At 39.8% G+C, this 15,391-nt stretch overlaps 1 protein-coding gene across 3 annotated transcripts in view; it reads left to right on the top strand.

The window, feature by feature from the left end:
- Window positions 1-15,391, top strand: part of znf536 (zinc finger protein 536) — a 267,103-nt gene that overhangs the window by 234,784 nt on the left and 16,928 nt on the right. For 2 of the 3 annotated variants that reach the window (XM_034680915.1, XM_034680913.1), the window contains exon 8: window positions 4,148-6,748. The exons of the other annotated variant lie outside the window; for it this stretch is intronic. In XM_034680915.1, the coding sequence (XP_034536806.1) occupies window positions 4,148-4,302 (155 nt within the window). In that variant the 3' untranslated portion in view covers window positions 4,303-6,748. Of the gene's footprint in view, window positions 1-4,147; window positions 6,749-15,391 lie in introns of those variants that run through there. 3 annotated transcript variants of the gene reach the window in all.

The raw sequence follows: 15,391 nt of genomic DNA, 5'->3' as shown, positions 1-15,391 counted from the left end.
TTTGTGAAAAAAGAAGTTAACATTTAAAATCCTGAACCCTAAACAGCGTCAGACATGAAAAGAATACAGAGATTATCTGCTGAAACAGAGGCACCAGTGTTTCGCAGCCATTTGTGTTAACAGGAAGAAATGCTGCGCAAATGTGCCACACTACCAGTCTGTAGAATGGCAGGGTGTTGTGCTGCAAAATGCCAGCTTCTTCTTGGTGAGTGCCTGTTGTGTGATGTTTTCACAGACTGCTATTAATGTGAGGTGATGCCTCTGAGACCACACACACTCACACTTATTTGTGCACACAAACACACACGCAGTCCACTGTATCCCAAGGCAGGCTTCGACACATGCTCACAGTGCAGTGTTATGCCATTGTTCCATCCTCCATCCCATTTATCCATTCTGTTAAGCATGACACATGTATTAACAGTGGATGGATCCTGGAGCTGTGTGTCCTCACACCATATGTTTTCCTTTCCCGGGCCCTCTCCTCTCCAATAACCACCCCTGTCTCTGTCTGTTATCTCGCAGCATGCCACAAGAGGGTGCACTTGCTCTTTCACATAAAGCAGAGCTGGCTGTGGAATTTTAAGTGGTGCTTTATTGCCATTGTTTTTCTTTGTGATGAGATCAAAACAATGAGTTTATTTGAATTGACATACATTTTTATCAGTATCAGTCTTCAGTCATGTGGCATCATGAACGCACACTGCTTCAACCTCTAAGAAGGGCAAAATCTTTGAAGGAAACAAACAGATAAGCCTTGCATTCATGTGATAAATGAATGCCAGGCAGGTTGTGTGTGTCTGTGAGGTGCATCTGCTGCCTCCCCGAATGGGAAATTAAAAACTGTGAGGGGAAGTTATGCTAAATCTATAAAGTTGGCCAGGAAATTTTTCCCCCTTCGCAGCGGCAGTTGTTTGGGGAGAAGGAGCAGCGTGCTTAAATAATAACATTCCAGGTGGCTTAGTTAATGAACAGTGAAAATCAAATATGGAGCCTAATCTGGAGCTCGTTACAGGAAGTTTCTTTACAGGGAAGTCAAACGCAGGAAGTGCCCTCAGGGAGAGACGAGACACTTTGAAGCTTCAAAACCAGGAAACTTTTGGTTTATTTTGAGTGATGTGGGTTTTTGTATGTAAATCAAAGACTGTCATGGTACATCTTAAGAAATCAAAAGAACACTTGATGTTAAATAGTGCATTCTTCTATATTTTTTTTTCAGTGAGTTTGTTTAGACAAATTAGCTTTCATATATTTATTCATCCTTAATAATACCGAAATGCTGAAAGTGATTCGCCACTAAAAGAGAAATAACAGATCTGAATAAATGCAGGGATATGCTCCACTATCTTTTTACAGGACTCAATGTCTTATTCACTGTCTTAGCTTGCCCTCTTGTGGTGAAAGTGTGCTATGACAATATACAGATTATTAGGAAGTTATAAAGGGAGATAAGAAAAGATCTACTAGTTGACTAAAAAAAGGGATCAGTCTTGTAAAGCACACTCACAGCTACTCATTCTTTTATGTGTTCTACATGAGGAATCATATTTAATGTTCTGCATTTCAGTTTTTTATGTGTTGCAAATATAATATTCATTAGATTAAATATATTGAATTACTCCTCAGCATCACTGTAAGCATCTAAAGAAAATAACATGGAGCATTAAAAAGCTAAAGCTCTTATGAGACAAACAGTAAAGTACATTTTTGTTGCAGAGATGCAGAGGCAGATCAGGCCCTGCACAGACAGCCAGAGAGTTATTACTCCGTGTTGAATCTAAGAGATGTTTTATCTTGTTATTAGCTCTTTATTTTCGCTCTCTTACGGCAGCACTTCCTTTCATTTCAATATCCATTTCCGTCTTTGCAAAAGCACAGCACAAATAAACCCCTGTTTTAATTTGGTTTTGTCAGATTCATAACGCCACTTTAAAAGAACATGACATGCAAATGTGTTCAGTGGCGTTTTATTGCAAAATAATTTTCTAAGAAGTTGCTGAGGGAATGAAAGTGTAGAAAAAAGAGGGGGGGGGGGCTGGGGACAAGTTGTATTATTTAGTGGTCGCTGCTGTGGGACCTAATTACAGCTCTGCATTTCCAACTGTCTCACCGAGTCTTCAAACTTTTTTTTATTAGAATTACTCACTTCACTTCTCACCCACTGTCACACCCCCTGTCACACTTATTGAGCCAAACAACTTGCTTGTAACAAGTATGAAAGGACTCCAGTTGTCATAACCATAATGTGCTAGTGCCTCATATCATTTTAGAAGATTATTTTTTCTCTGATCACAATCTCTCAGTGTAAGCTGCTGTGTATGGAGAATGCAAATATAGACAGGGAAGAAGTAAATGGAAGATCTGTACTGTAGGTGTAGCAGACTAATGAACGCTCTGCTGACCTGGCTAATGCAAACAGCAGCCCTTTATTAAATCCTGTTTATAGTAACTTTGAGATATTGTGGCAGTCTATATCAAGGTGGACACATAACACAATGCAATACAGCTAAAAGCAAATAAAGCTGCAATAAGAGGGTTAAACATTTAATCAACCTCTGTTTGAAAGTGGTGAATGTATTGAAAGTAAAGTCATAAATTGGGAAAATGTTGTCTGCACTATGTTCAGGGGCAAACTTCATAACATGGACAAATAAGTCAAATAAAAAACACAAAAACACAAGGTTCAATTTGAGACTGTGAGCTAAAAGGCTTCTCTGTTGCTGGTGTTAGTTGTATCTTTGATGGTCTACAACATTTGAAGTATAGAATCTAAAGACATTTTTAAAGCTCCCGTGAGGAGCTTTTCTTTTGTGTTAATTTTGCGCCCCCTGTTGTCAAAGTTATATATCTCCTATCTTTGCTGATCTTGTCCTGTTTGTTTTTAATATAATAATGTTCACCGACAAAAACCTCAACCTGCTGTCTTTTAACTGTGTTGTGTATCACTCAGTGTGAATATTTTCTGTTTCTGCAGCATACTGTCAGTTTGGTCTGACACCTGACCCCTCGCAGCAATTTTAGTCATCAAATATCACAACATAGACCTTTTAAAACCTGTTGCTTGATGGTCTTTTTTTGCTATTTTAGTTCTTAAAGAGACACACATATTGGTTTCAATGTGTCAGTGAAAAAACAAAAGAAAGGAACAAATCACCAGTCTCTCGCTTATAGCCAGGAGGACCAAAGCATATTTATACTTCTAGTTTCATTATCAAAATAAAAAATAAAAAGTTACTCTTCATCAGATACACAAGAATTTAAATGAATTCTGTTTGTGGGGAAAAAAAAATTCTTAACACTCAGCATAAAAGAATTACAAAAATCCTGCACACTGTTAAACTTGCAAAACATATTGGTCCTAGTTCTTTGTACCTATTATGTCACTGTGGGTGAAAATATATTGAGTTCCACCTCTGTTCCTTTTGATTGATTGTCACTCTTTCTGGTTTTGATTATTTTCCATATTTGGACTGTCCATTTATTTAAATGTATTGATTTACAATGTATTGCTTAGTTCCTTTTTTTTTATTTTTGTGTTGTTTGTCATATTTAGTTAGAAGGTTGTTTTTTTGTTTATTGACCCACATCTGATGCTATGATGCTGATTAGCTGCAGGCTTGTAGCCACACCCTTTAGGACCAAAATGATGCCAATTAATATTTTTTTGCAAGGTGGACAGTGTGTTGTTTTTTTGTAGTTTTTTAGATCTTCTCACTCCTCTCCTGATAACCTTTCCCATGAAGCAGATGTGTGAAGCCCTTTAACATTTTTAAAACTCAAGCATAAAAAAGTGGCTTCATACCCTGCCATTATCCATGGACTTGCAAGCAAAACAGGGCCACAGAGAAGTGACACAGCCTTGAATATTTAAACCCTGCTGAGCTGGCACCATAAACACATTCTCATGTACCTATGTCGTATACTCAGAGCTTAGACAAATGAAAACAATGTAGAATGATTCCCAGATATCTGTGAGAAGTGATGATATGTATTTGTGTCTATAATTTGGCTGATATGACGCCTCACACTCTGTGATAAATTGACAGTCTTTGGCCCCACTGACCGTATGATGCAGTCATTATCGTGTGTGTGTCTGTGTGTTGGGTCCGTGGTGCTAATCTGCCTCTTGTTCTCTCATTGGCCATAGTGCATCTCTGGGTAGGAGAGGAGGACCAGCCAATGACCCATGACCCCGCGCTGACCCTCGACCCCAACCATCTTAACAACGACCTTAACCACCCTAACAACCATAACCTAGGCGACCCAGAGGGGCTGGACGCCCACGCTGTAAACAAAGACTAACGTCCCACACCGGAGCAAGGCAGGATGAGGAGGAGGATGATGATGAAGGCGAGGAGGAGGAGGAGGATGAAGGATTAATGAAGGAATACACTATAACAAAGACTTTATTTAAGATGAAAAAACACATACTACCGTCAGAGTCAAGAGAAGGCGAGAACTTTATGAAGGACAGTTTGGGACAGTTTTCCTGTGCGGACGGATTTGAGAGATGGACCTAATGACTTTTGCAAACAAAGTGACGGAAACTTCCCTGTTTTGTCTCCTGTGGTCTGAATGCCCCTTGTCTTCGTTGTCTTCTCTCTCTTATACAATGTTTTGGTTTGATTTTGTTCTTTTGATGAAACTACCTGTCTGATTAGCACTTCCTGTAACTGGCACCGCAATCTCTGATACATTCCTGCAGCTAGAAAGGTGTGTCTTTTTTTTGATTAGGACTGAAGTGTAGTGCTTAATCAAACGCTTTCTAAGACTTTCCTCTCCTGTTATTAAATGAAGCAGACAGTTACTTCACGTCCACGGACACCACCATTGTATTGTACCTGGAATGTAATCTACTGTAGAATAGAAACTTTACCGGACTGTTGACAGAGACCAAGCACATTACCTGTCAGACCAGCCTCCTCTGGCTCTCCTACCTGCTGTCATAGACTCACTATTTATGTCACATGACCATCCATCACTCTGATCGTGGTTGATGAAGGACAGGGCACCGTGAGACAATCTACAGCTCAAGTTTGTTTCCTGAAATACGCCTGTATCACAGGTAGAAAAACATACCGACAGTGGACTTTTAAGTGATGATGGTGGTGCTAATGATGATTGTGATGAAGACAGATTATTCCAACTGCCCTAGATGTACTTATAATACGTATCCCTACTCCCATATCCAGGCTATTTGAGGCCTTCGCCCTGCTATATGGCTCCCTTTGTCTTTTTTCTTGTTCTGTATCATTCAACGCAGCCCCCGTAGGCGCTTACTGTACATAGAGAGATATACAGTTGTTAAAAAAGTGAAGTTTTAAGGAAAAGCAAAGCGGTGACAGTAGTTTACATGGCCACAGTCTCAAAAGGTTGGCATCCTTTTAGAGTTTGACAGAGAAGAATTAAAAAAAAAATTAAGATCTCTAATAACAAAAAAAGGGGGAACAGTTTCTTTCTTTATCACCCTCCACCCCTCTCTCTTCATCTCTCGTGTCAACCTCAAGGACTTTACTGTCGCAGATGTTTCTAAAATACTGCCACCCATCATTGTTGCACAGTGTTACTGACTACTGAAAATGGTTTGATGTATTTACTTTAAGGTGAGAAAAAATGAACAAAAAACTGGAAAAAAGACATATTGTGTATAGCCTTAGATACAAGTCATCTGTTATTGCTTCTACAAAGCTATGTAGCTGTGCTAGACTGTAGGACGTAGGGTTGATTTTATTTTGAACTTTTATATGTACTGTACATTAATGCCTTCTTCATTTACTGATCAAAAAAAAAGAGGAAAAAGATGACAATCGTCTCCTGTGCTGCAAACATATTTGCCCCCATATATACAGAATCCATTATGCATAGAGGGACTTTATCCTTTCTTGTTTCTTTCATTTGTTTCGGTTCTCAGAAGTATTTTGCACTGTGATAGTATTATAAATCCAACCTATACAGTACAAAACTAGCTAACTAACTAAACTGAAGGTGTGTGTTTGTGTGTCCCTTGGCATTGTGAAATGTTTCTACGTCATTTTTTGTGAACCCAGAGAAAAATTCTAATGCGGTATGTACAGTTCAAATATAATACTTCTTTATTTCAGTTTGATCAACCTCTATACTGTATGTGGCATTGACAAATTGTTACCCAGATTTCTTTTTGTATGCAAATACCCTTTGACCTGCAGCGTAGGCCTGTTACTGCTTCAGCCTGACTCATATTCAGCGCTCATGTTCCAACTTCTACCGCAGTACAGCCTGTATTCTTTCCCATTTTGATTTATGTAGATTACAATTAACCAGTCTTTCAATATCAATATGCCAGAAAAAGAGGGGATTCAAAACGAAATCATGAGAGTGAGGAATATGAAGAGAGAGAGTAACGGTTGTGGGGAAATATAACAGGGTGTTTGAAGGGAGGAAATCTGAAAATAGGGTCTGAGTGAACCAATCAGACGACTCCTGCCTGAGGCGCTGGCCGATGGCTTTGACCTTTGACCCTATCTCAGTTTTCTGTGGGTGTAAAGACGAGAGATTAACGGTGAGAGTCTGGCTTGGACTCTCTCCTTCTCTGAACCAGCTATAATGAGCATTCCACTCCACATATTATGTACAAAACCTGTCTTGTGAGCTGAACACTCTTTTTGTTTTGCTGTACCCTCATGGCAGATGCTTCGTTTTGTAACTACTGAACTGTACTTATAGTAAAAATAAAATGTATTCAAACTAAAAAAAATGGATTGTCACAGAGCGACGGCCTGTTTCTTGTTTTAATTTCTTCATTTCTGACAGAGGGAGAATCAGGGAGGCGAGTCGGCGTGTCGGGGTGTCACAGTGTGATCAGACGTGGGTAAACTGTTTGGAGAGTAGTCCATCACTTCTGCACAAGTTATTATCTCTCAGTCAATCTGACGGCAGAGCTTCACGCACTGTGATCAGGATGTTGAATACACACAACTAAATTACTGTCTGCACCACTTTGTCTCCCAAAGGTGCTTCTACAGAAACTGTAGTGAAACAACCAGCACAGGGAAGATTTAGACATTTAAATTACAGAGAATTACTCTGAGGTTTCAGACATGTGCTCTGCATATCCTACATCTCTGTTTCATGCATCATCTCCGTCTCAGCCCTTCATTCGAGTGCTCCTTTTCTGTTCACTTGTTTCCGCTCGTCAACACTCTGACTAGTCTACTTCCATGCACGGCCCTGTAGTTTGAAAACAATGTTTAAACTATATCCAGCTCTAAGGCTTAAAACCAGCTGTTGAAGACGTAAATAAACACTTCAATATCAAACATCAACAAAAGTAAGAAAGATAAATTAAGCATTTCCTTATTTCCCATATCTTAATTATAATATTAACAAAAGCAGATAGTCTCAGTGTTGACAGTAAACAGTATCATACAGAACATTTGCCTAGCTTACACTGTGCACGGCTGAAAACAAAGACTTCTGCAGGCACGTTATGAACCCTGACATTAAACTGACATACTAATATACAATGAAATCAAGAAAACAGACAAAATGTACTTTCAAATGTGATGGTATCCCTTACTTTGACTTAGACTGATAAATATGTCAAAGTAACATGGGATATTATTAATCACGAATATGTCGGGGCAGCTATGGCTCAGTGGTGGAGTTGGTCATCTCTCAGTTGTAAGGTAGGTGTTTGGTAGTTGGTTCGATCCCAGGTTGCACTGTCAAATGCCGAAGTGTCCTTCAGTGCTGTCAGTCAGTCAGTCCTTAGATGGTTCCAGTTATGGTCCCTTACTATAGCAGCCTCTGCCATCAGTGAAGGGATGTGGTGTGGATGGGTATATGTGTGTAAAACACTGTGTAAGTATAAGTCTACTTATATCAAAATACACATGCCAATGCTATTATTACCATCAGAATATAATATCCTATAATTACTCAAATGTCTGCTTTGTATTAAGTCTGTCCATTTATTTAGCCACTGAATATTAAGTGTTGCACTAGCAGCATTGGTTTTAGCCAGGGGCGTCGCCAGGAATTCTGCGCCCCCTGAAAAGATACCCCAGTGGGCCCCATCACCACAGCCAACCCTACAACATATAACATTGCTGCTATAATACTGGTTTATTTGCATTAAACAAAAATATATGCTTAAAACTATCCTGGTTCACTGACTCAAATCTAAGCTACATATCAATATTATTATTTTATTATTATTTTAATTCCTCCAAATGTAACTGCACAATATTGACCTTCAGACTGTCCACCTCTTTAAACAAGATTATTTGAAGCTAAGTGACTTGTTGAGTAACAACAAGGGGGCATTATTTGGTCTAATCTAACCTCATGAAGTCAAATAAAACTCTAAAAACCTAGTTTACTTTCAATCAGATTCAGCCACACTTGATGCTGTGAAAATATGACAATTCCCCACTTTAGGCATGAGATGCAAATCTCACAGAGCAGAGTGAGAGCTACTCCTGTGAGGTCTACTACTTGTCAATGTTTTCTCTATAGTTTTTAGTTTGTCTAGTAAGTGTTCTTTGAATTTAAACTTCCCTCAGGCTGTTTTCTATCTCTTAAAGACGGACGGGCGCTTTCCTAGTGGGCTCATTTGAATGCGTTGAGCGTCTCTTTGAGAGAGTCTCCCCTTTTTTCCAGAGAGGAATTCTGAATGTTGTTTATTTATTCAGACAATTTGAGTTATCTTATTGCAGTTATAACAAAACAAAAGAAAAGCGTTGTAGAAAACATGTTTTATTTCAGGCCCATGAAGGACCCCCCTCCCCACTTGGGCCCTAGGTAGTCAGTCCCACTTTTCCCCCCACTACGACGCCCCTGGTTTTAGCTCTTCAGTTTGACTCAAAGCCATCGCAGGGCTCGAGTCCAACTCTCCACATTAGTTGCATATGTCGTCCTCCACTCTCTCCTCTCTATACTTCCTGTAACTATCTACTGTCCTATCAATGCAGGCATAACATGTCCCCAAAATTATCTGCAAAAACAATATTTAAAGAAATAGAAAAATAAAATAAAACTCTTCAGTAATCAGTATTAGCAGAGATTCATTCTCTCTCTATATGTTCTCTGTATGTGGTTAACAGGTTTGTTGGAGTAAAACTTATATTACACTAACCTTAAATAAAAAGCCTTTTAAGAGTGAGTTTGAGATTGATATCACACAGAAGCAAACATGGTCTTTTTTTAGGGAAAAATCTAATGAAAATTCAAGATAGAGCAAGGATTCAAGGACAAAAATTGATCAAGTGGATGAAAAGTGGAACTACCATTTCAATCAGGAGAGACACAATTTGAATATTAAAGATTATTTATTACAACTGAATGAATGATGAAACTTGACAGAAATCTTTGGCGTAAGGACTCTATGGGGATAATGTTGTGAGTGTAGGATGCATGAATTTGGCAGCTGAAGAAATCCCCCTAGAGTCCAGACTCTGGTGGTGGTGGTTGATGATCCTAGGAATTGAAGACTTGCAGAGACCAGGTGGAGATGGGGAGGTGGAGGGCCATCAATGCAAGAGGAACTAGCTGGAGAGAGAGACGCATTTAAAAAGACAGCAGAAAGTTGACGATAAGGGCGTGCCACTGAGCTATTGGATGACGCAGCTGCTGATTAACCAATGACAGCTCAGGAGCATGCAGCTGGAAGCGGGTGAGCTATTGAACGAGGGAGAGGAGAGTTAAACAACTGCTGTGATTGCTTTATAGTCTTCCTGTCTGAACTTCCGCTAGAGCTACATGACATAGAAGACTGAGAACCACACAATAAAGACTAGTCTATGCAACAGACCGTGATAAGCAAGCCTAGTGCAAAGACTACGTGCTCTGTTTAATGTTGATTATATAAAAATGTCTTCACACAGAGGGTTTCTCTTTTACTCCCAGTGTTATCAGAACAGAAGTGGATATAATCTGACACTTGAGACATTTTATCAGCTGTCTTCTGTAACCATTTGGGCCTTATGACTCTCAGAGTGGGTTTATGTCAGTGTTCAAGTCAGGCAGACATCAGGGTCAGCTCACAGGGAGTCAGAGTTGGAGGCCAAAAACTTCCCCTGAGGTGAAATGATTTTATCAAGACTAAATCGATATAAATGTTTATGTGTTTGTGTGTGTGCTTGAGAGAGAGATGCACATTTGTTGGTGCAAGTATAAATCATTCTGCAAAGCATCAAAGCAGAATCACAACAGTAAAAATGACAACAAACCTCCCACACGTCCAAAGTTAACTCCCTCCCCGCACAGCCCGGCCACTTCAGCTGACTCTGCTTTTCAAAGGAAGAAATATGACACACTTTCATTGTCCCCCTCTGTGGCCTGAAACCCGATCCGCGGCGCACTGATGGAATCTGTATTTGTGTTAACCTAACGTCAGGACCCCGAAGGCTGCAGAGCCGCTGGGAGGCTGCCCAGGTCAATGCCTGACTAATTTTTAAACGGATCAGCTGCACCGCACCAGATGTGGGGGCCTCCTGCCACGAAAGTCTGTTCCCAATAAAACCACATCCGGAGAAAGTTACTGTTTGACTGGTTTATATCCAGACACACACACTCACACAGCAACAACACACACACACACACACACACACACACACACACAGAGCTCTATATGATGAGTTTTGCTGAGGTGAAACAATCAGGATATATCTTTCTCTGTCGGTGTGTTGGTGCATTATGTTCTGTAAATGCTACGTGCATGTGTGTACATGTTTATGTGTGTATTTGTGTGTGTACGTGTGGTTGGGGGGGGGGGGGTCGCAAGAATGACTTTGTGTGCCTGTGTTTCTGCTTGTGTGTGTGTGTATCATCCCTGTATCTTGAAGAAAGTGTGTGTCTCCATGTAACAGCACACATGTGTCTGATTAAAGAACACATTAGGTCATCTTTCATTCCATCCGGCCTGTCGTGTGTGTGTGTGTGTGTGTTATCTGTGTGTGTGTGTGTGTGTGTGTGTGTGTGTGTTGTCTGTGTGTGTGTGTGTGGGTGTGTGTGCATGTGTAAGTGCGTATGTATCTGTAAGTGTGTGCGTGTTGCTGAGCAATTTCAACATTTGAAGCGACCTCTTTCACAGGATGATGAACGCCATTCTTCGCCCTTCATTTAACTCTCTCTCTCATCCCCCCTTCTCTCTCTCTATCTCTCTGTCGTCCTCTCTCTCTCTTCAGTATCCATTTCCTCTCATTTTCCTTCATGTTTTGCAGCCGTTTGTGTTTGCACATATTTGTGCATGCATGCTGCCGTGTTGTATGAGAGCCCGTGGCTTCATGTGGATTGATGTGTTTAAAGAGACACTCTGCAGCGGTTGCAGTTGTGCCAGTGTTCGGTTGGTCGCCGGGCAGATGGTGACCTGCAGATGAACCCATCTTTCTGCTCATTTGTTCAGCTGCCTCTAATTTCCCCTCCTCCTTTACATTAGAACGACTTGGTTCCTGCAGTGCAGCTCTCCGATTGGACCACTAGAGGGCAGAGCAGACCAGGTTTTAGTGCAGAGCTGATAGCGGGTATCGTCCTTCTTGGAGGGAGGCATGTTGCAGTGCAGAGAAACACAGACTGCCTTTGACTGTGCTCTGAAAATGTAAGCTTTAACAAACTTGCATTTTTTTTTTTGTCTTATGAATTTTAAGACAAAAAATCAAAAGGAAGACAAAACATTTCTAATTCATTTTAGTACATACAAGGCTTTAATGAGCATTGAAAACCTTCATTTACAGACAAAAATCTCTTTACCGAATGTTTCAACATGTGACATAAAAAACACTTATAATTAATTTTCAGGCTTTATTATGAGATCTTTCAAATTTCTGGTGTCGGCTTCATGGGCGCAGGACTTTGGCTCATTTGAAAGATTGAAGCTGGCACCAGTGTATTGATTAAAGATTTAAACCAAACAGGTATGAGCCATGGCTCTGTGTTATCTTTGGTTTCATCCTCTGTGCTGTGTGCATGCTGCTTTCTGCAAACATGCACACCGTTTCCAAACCAGTCCATAAGAACAAATATAATGTTTCAGTTTCTCTGTGAAATAAAAGAAAAAGAGATTAGTGTTATTTACTTCATGATATTTAACTTTGTTCAGTGTCATGCTCTCAGTTTCTATAGAGTGAAAAAATAAGATCACAGTACAACACGTAGATTTTAATTCCATCCAGTAGTATTTATGAGTGTGTGTGTGTGTAGTAGCAGCAGTGTGTGTGTGTGTATGTGTTAGTTTATTCTGATTCTTTGAAATTGTTTAAGGATTGTGGGATTGTGTTCTGCTGAAATGAATAACTTGTAAGATTTCATGTTTTCATTGTTGAAAAAAATATCATTAAGATATTTCAATTTGCACCACCTGTGATTTCTGTCATTATAATTTCTGCCTGTGTTTATGCAAATCATACACATAACCAGGGCAAGAATAAGCCAGGAGCAAACTCTAGAAAAAAACAAACATACATTTAAAATCACATCAACACATATTACAAAGTCTGGTTTGTTAAACTGAAACTGGAAAACGGAATAGAGCTAGCATAAATGATTCATGCAAACATGCATGCTGTTCACATAAAGGACTTTAAACAACATGAAGTGCAAAATCATATTCAAACTTATTTAAACTGTAAAGTGTAAATGTTCCCTGCATGTAACCAAACAGCTTCTGATTCCAAATCATATACATGAAATACCTTCTCATTGTGAAAATACATCAATTATTCCATGTTGTATGCAGAGCCAGTATAATGTTGGTCATCAGGAAATGAGTCACAAGTATTTTATTTTTATTTCAGCATCCTCAGAGGGAATGTGCTGCTTTAATTGTATTGTGTGCTTTCATTATTTTCTGGTTTAGACAGTTGGTCAAATCAGAGAATGAGCAGAAAGCGATTCTCACTGTTTTCTGATATTTGATAAACAACAAATTAAGGACTGATTAGAAAGATAATCAATAGAATGAACGATTAAAAAAATAACTGTTTATTGCAGCTCTGATTCGAAAGCAAAATATATACTAACAAATGCTAATGAGACAGCTTGTCCCCTCATTCTCATGCATCCCTCTGTTTCCTGCCAAGCATCTGTGCTTATGTGTGTGTGGGTGTGTTAGCGTCTGCATGTGTGTCAGCGTGTGCCCAGCAAAATGTGTGCTTTTTTTAACGCAGGCCCGCTGTGCTCCGGCCTCCCTCTTCCTCTCTCCTCAGCTCTTATGAATCGATGATCATGTGGTGTAAGGGAGATAGATGGCCCCAAGCTCCATCTTGTCTCCTCTAATTGTAAAATATTAGTTACATTAGACTCTGGCCCATGATTAATGGAACTTATTTGGAAGGTGGACTCTTGCTCACACACACGTACTTTCTTCTTTCTTTCTGTCTTCCGCTCTCTCTCTCTTTTGCCTTCTATAGGGGCCTCCAAAGCTTCTTCCTGAAAAAATTGAGTGATTCCACCTAAAGCGGACAAATAGGTTTCCCTATAGTAGAGAGAAGAAGGAAAAAAATAGAGGAAAGAGAGAGGAGGAGGAGGAGGAGGATGAGAAATAGAAGAAAAGGAATTGAGGGAGGAAGATAAGAAAGAGGGGGAGCTTGTGAAAGGGGGTAAATAACATCTCTGCTGGGAGAGGTTTTAAAAAGTTATGGTGTTGGTTACATCCAAAGGGAACTAAGCTGCTTGGTAGATAATTCTGCGTTAGATTATTCTGTACGCAGGATCACACACTCAAAATGCAAAACATGATCAAGTCCTGATCGCGTTTACGAGCTGATCTCTGTGAAGAGGGGATATTTTTGTCCACTGCTGATGTTACCTGCTCAGCTAAATGCATCCAAAGAGGAGTTTATGAACTCACACAATGGCGATATTAAAGTGTGCATGGTGATGCACTCACACTGGAGGGCTTTCTCTCCTTCTTTTTTTTTCATGAGTTGTTCAATCGTCTGCCAGTGAGAGAATCACACGGAGCACAGACACAGGCCTAATATTTCCTCTCCTCCTGTTTTGCACAAATTGCATGCTAGTCCTTGAGGAGCACCTGGCCAGGGCATTGTGACACACACAAATACGCACAAATACACACAAATACACACACGCGCGCGGCTCTTCAGCCTGTGTGTTGATAACACTTGCTGTTCCTCAGCCGCAGTGTGTCTCACTTACACCTGCTGCCAGCAAACACAACTGATACATGATCAGCATGTGTGGAAGCTGCTGCCTGAGTTAGCTGAGTCTATCAGGCCTGTGGATGTTTTATGATTGGGGTTCACAAAGTTTGAATTCAAGGTCAAGATTTAAAATACCTGCATAGAATCACAGTATTCACACTCATAACAACATAATTGGTAATGACAGCATTTTATACAGGGACACTTTAAGAACATTTTTCTATCACATGACTGTTTCTCATCGATCCTTTTTGGCAACGCACAAAATCCAGTTTGATTATAATGACACAGATGTTCCCTTAATGACAAGAAGAGGACAGATTAGCTCCAACTAAAAAGTATTTTATGTCACTGAACTGCTCATTTTATGCCAACTGTTCCCACAAATCAGTGAAGTAGAATATACACGGTTTATTCTGCTTTCTTACTTAAATTAAAGGAGAAGAATCATAATAAATACCTTCAACTCCAGGTAATAATATTTCTATATTTATGGTTATTTAAAGTTTTGTACAACAGTCTAATTTTCCAGACAGGCCTCTGTCAGTGTTTCATTGTGATGGCTATTTGGTGAATGATTTTAATGTAGAACAATGCATCATTATTTTCAACTTGTGATGTTTTTTGTATGTGATCTTGAGTTAGCTTACAGATAAATGTAGTGGGGTGTTTCAGTCGGCAGTGTTTTTGATGAAAATGAGAGAAAGCACTTCCTGTGAAGAAAGGAAGCGACGCCTCAAGCTGCTGATTTAATTAACACCTGACATGTGTCACTCTCACCCTCACCTGACAAACATGTCTCCCATTCTGGCAGTCTTTTGAAACTGCAGATTTCTAGTCACCACCTCTGCTGCCTATGCGCTAACATTTTCAGCCCTAACACCTCCCCAGTATCCACCTGCAGGCCCCGACAAGTGATTTTAAGATATTATCCCAACTGTGCTAAATTTCTGCATCCAAAAAATAGAACTATGAGGAGTGATGAGGTCAGAGCCTCAACGCACGTATATTCATATATATGAAACACAATGTTTCAAACAATTAAAGCGTGAGCTGTCTGACTGAGCTTAAATTGTCATGAGTTGATTTTTAGTTTTGTTTTTCCTTGTGTTTCATGCCTTAGTTTCTACCCTTGTTTAATCTGTCTAAGTCGCCTATGTCTTCCTTGTGTTTAGTGATCCATGTACTGTGTTGTAGTCCTCTGTGTATTTTCTTGTGTTTCTTAGTTTAGTCTTGTTTTGCATTTTAATTTG

This window comes from Notolabrus celidotus, chromosome 3 (genome assembly GCF_009762535.1).
Source record: "Notolabrus celidotus isolate fNotCel1 chromosome 3, fNotCel1.pri, whole genome shotgun sequence".
In the NCBI taxonomy this organism is placed as follows: Eukaryota; Metazoa; Chordata; class Actinopteri; order Labriformes; family Labridae; genus Notolabrus; species Notolabrus celidotus.
This window is presented reverse-complemented; position numbering and strand designations above follow the sequence as displayed.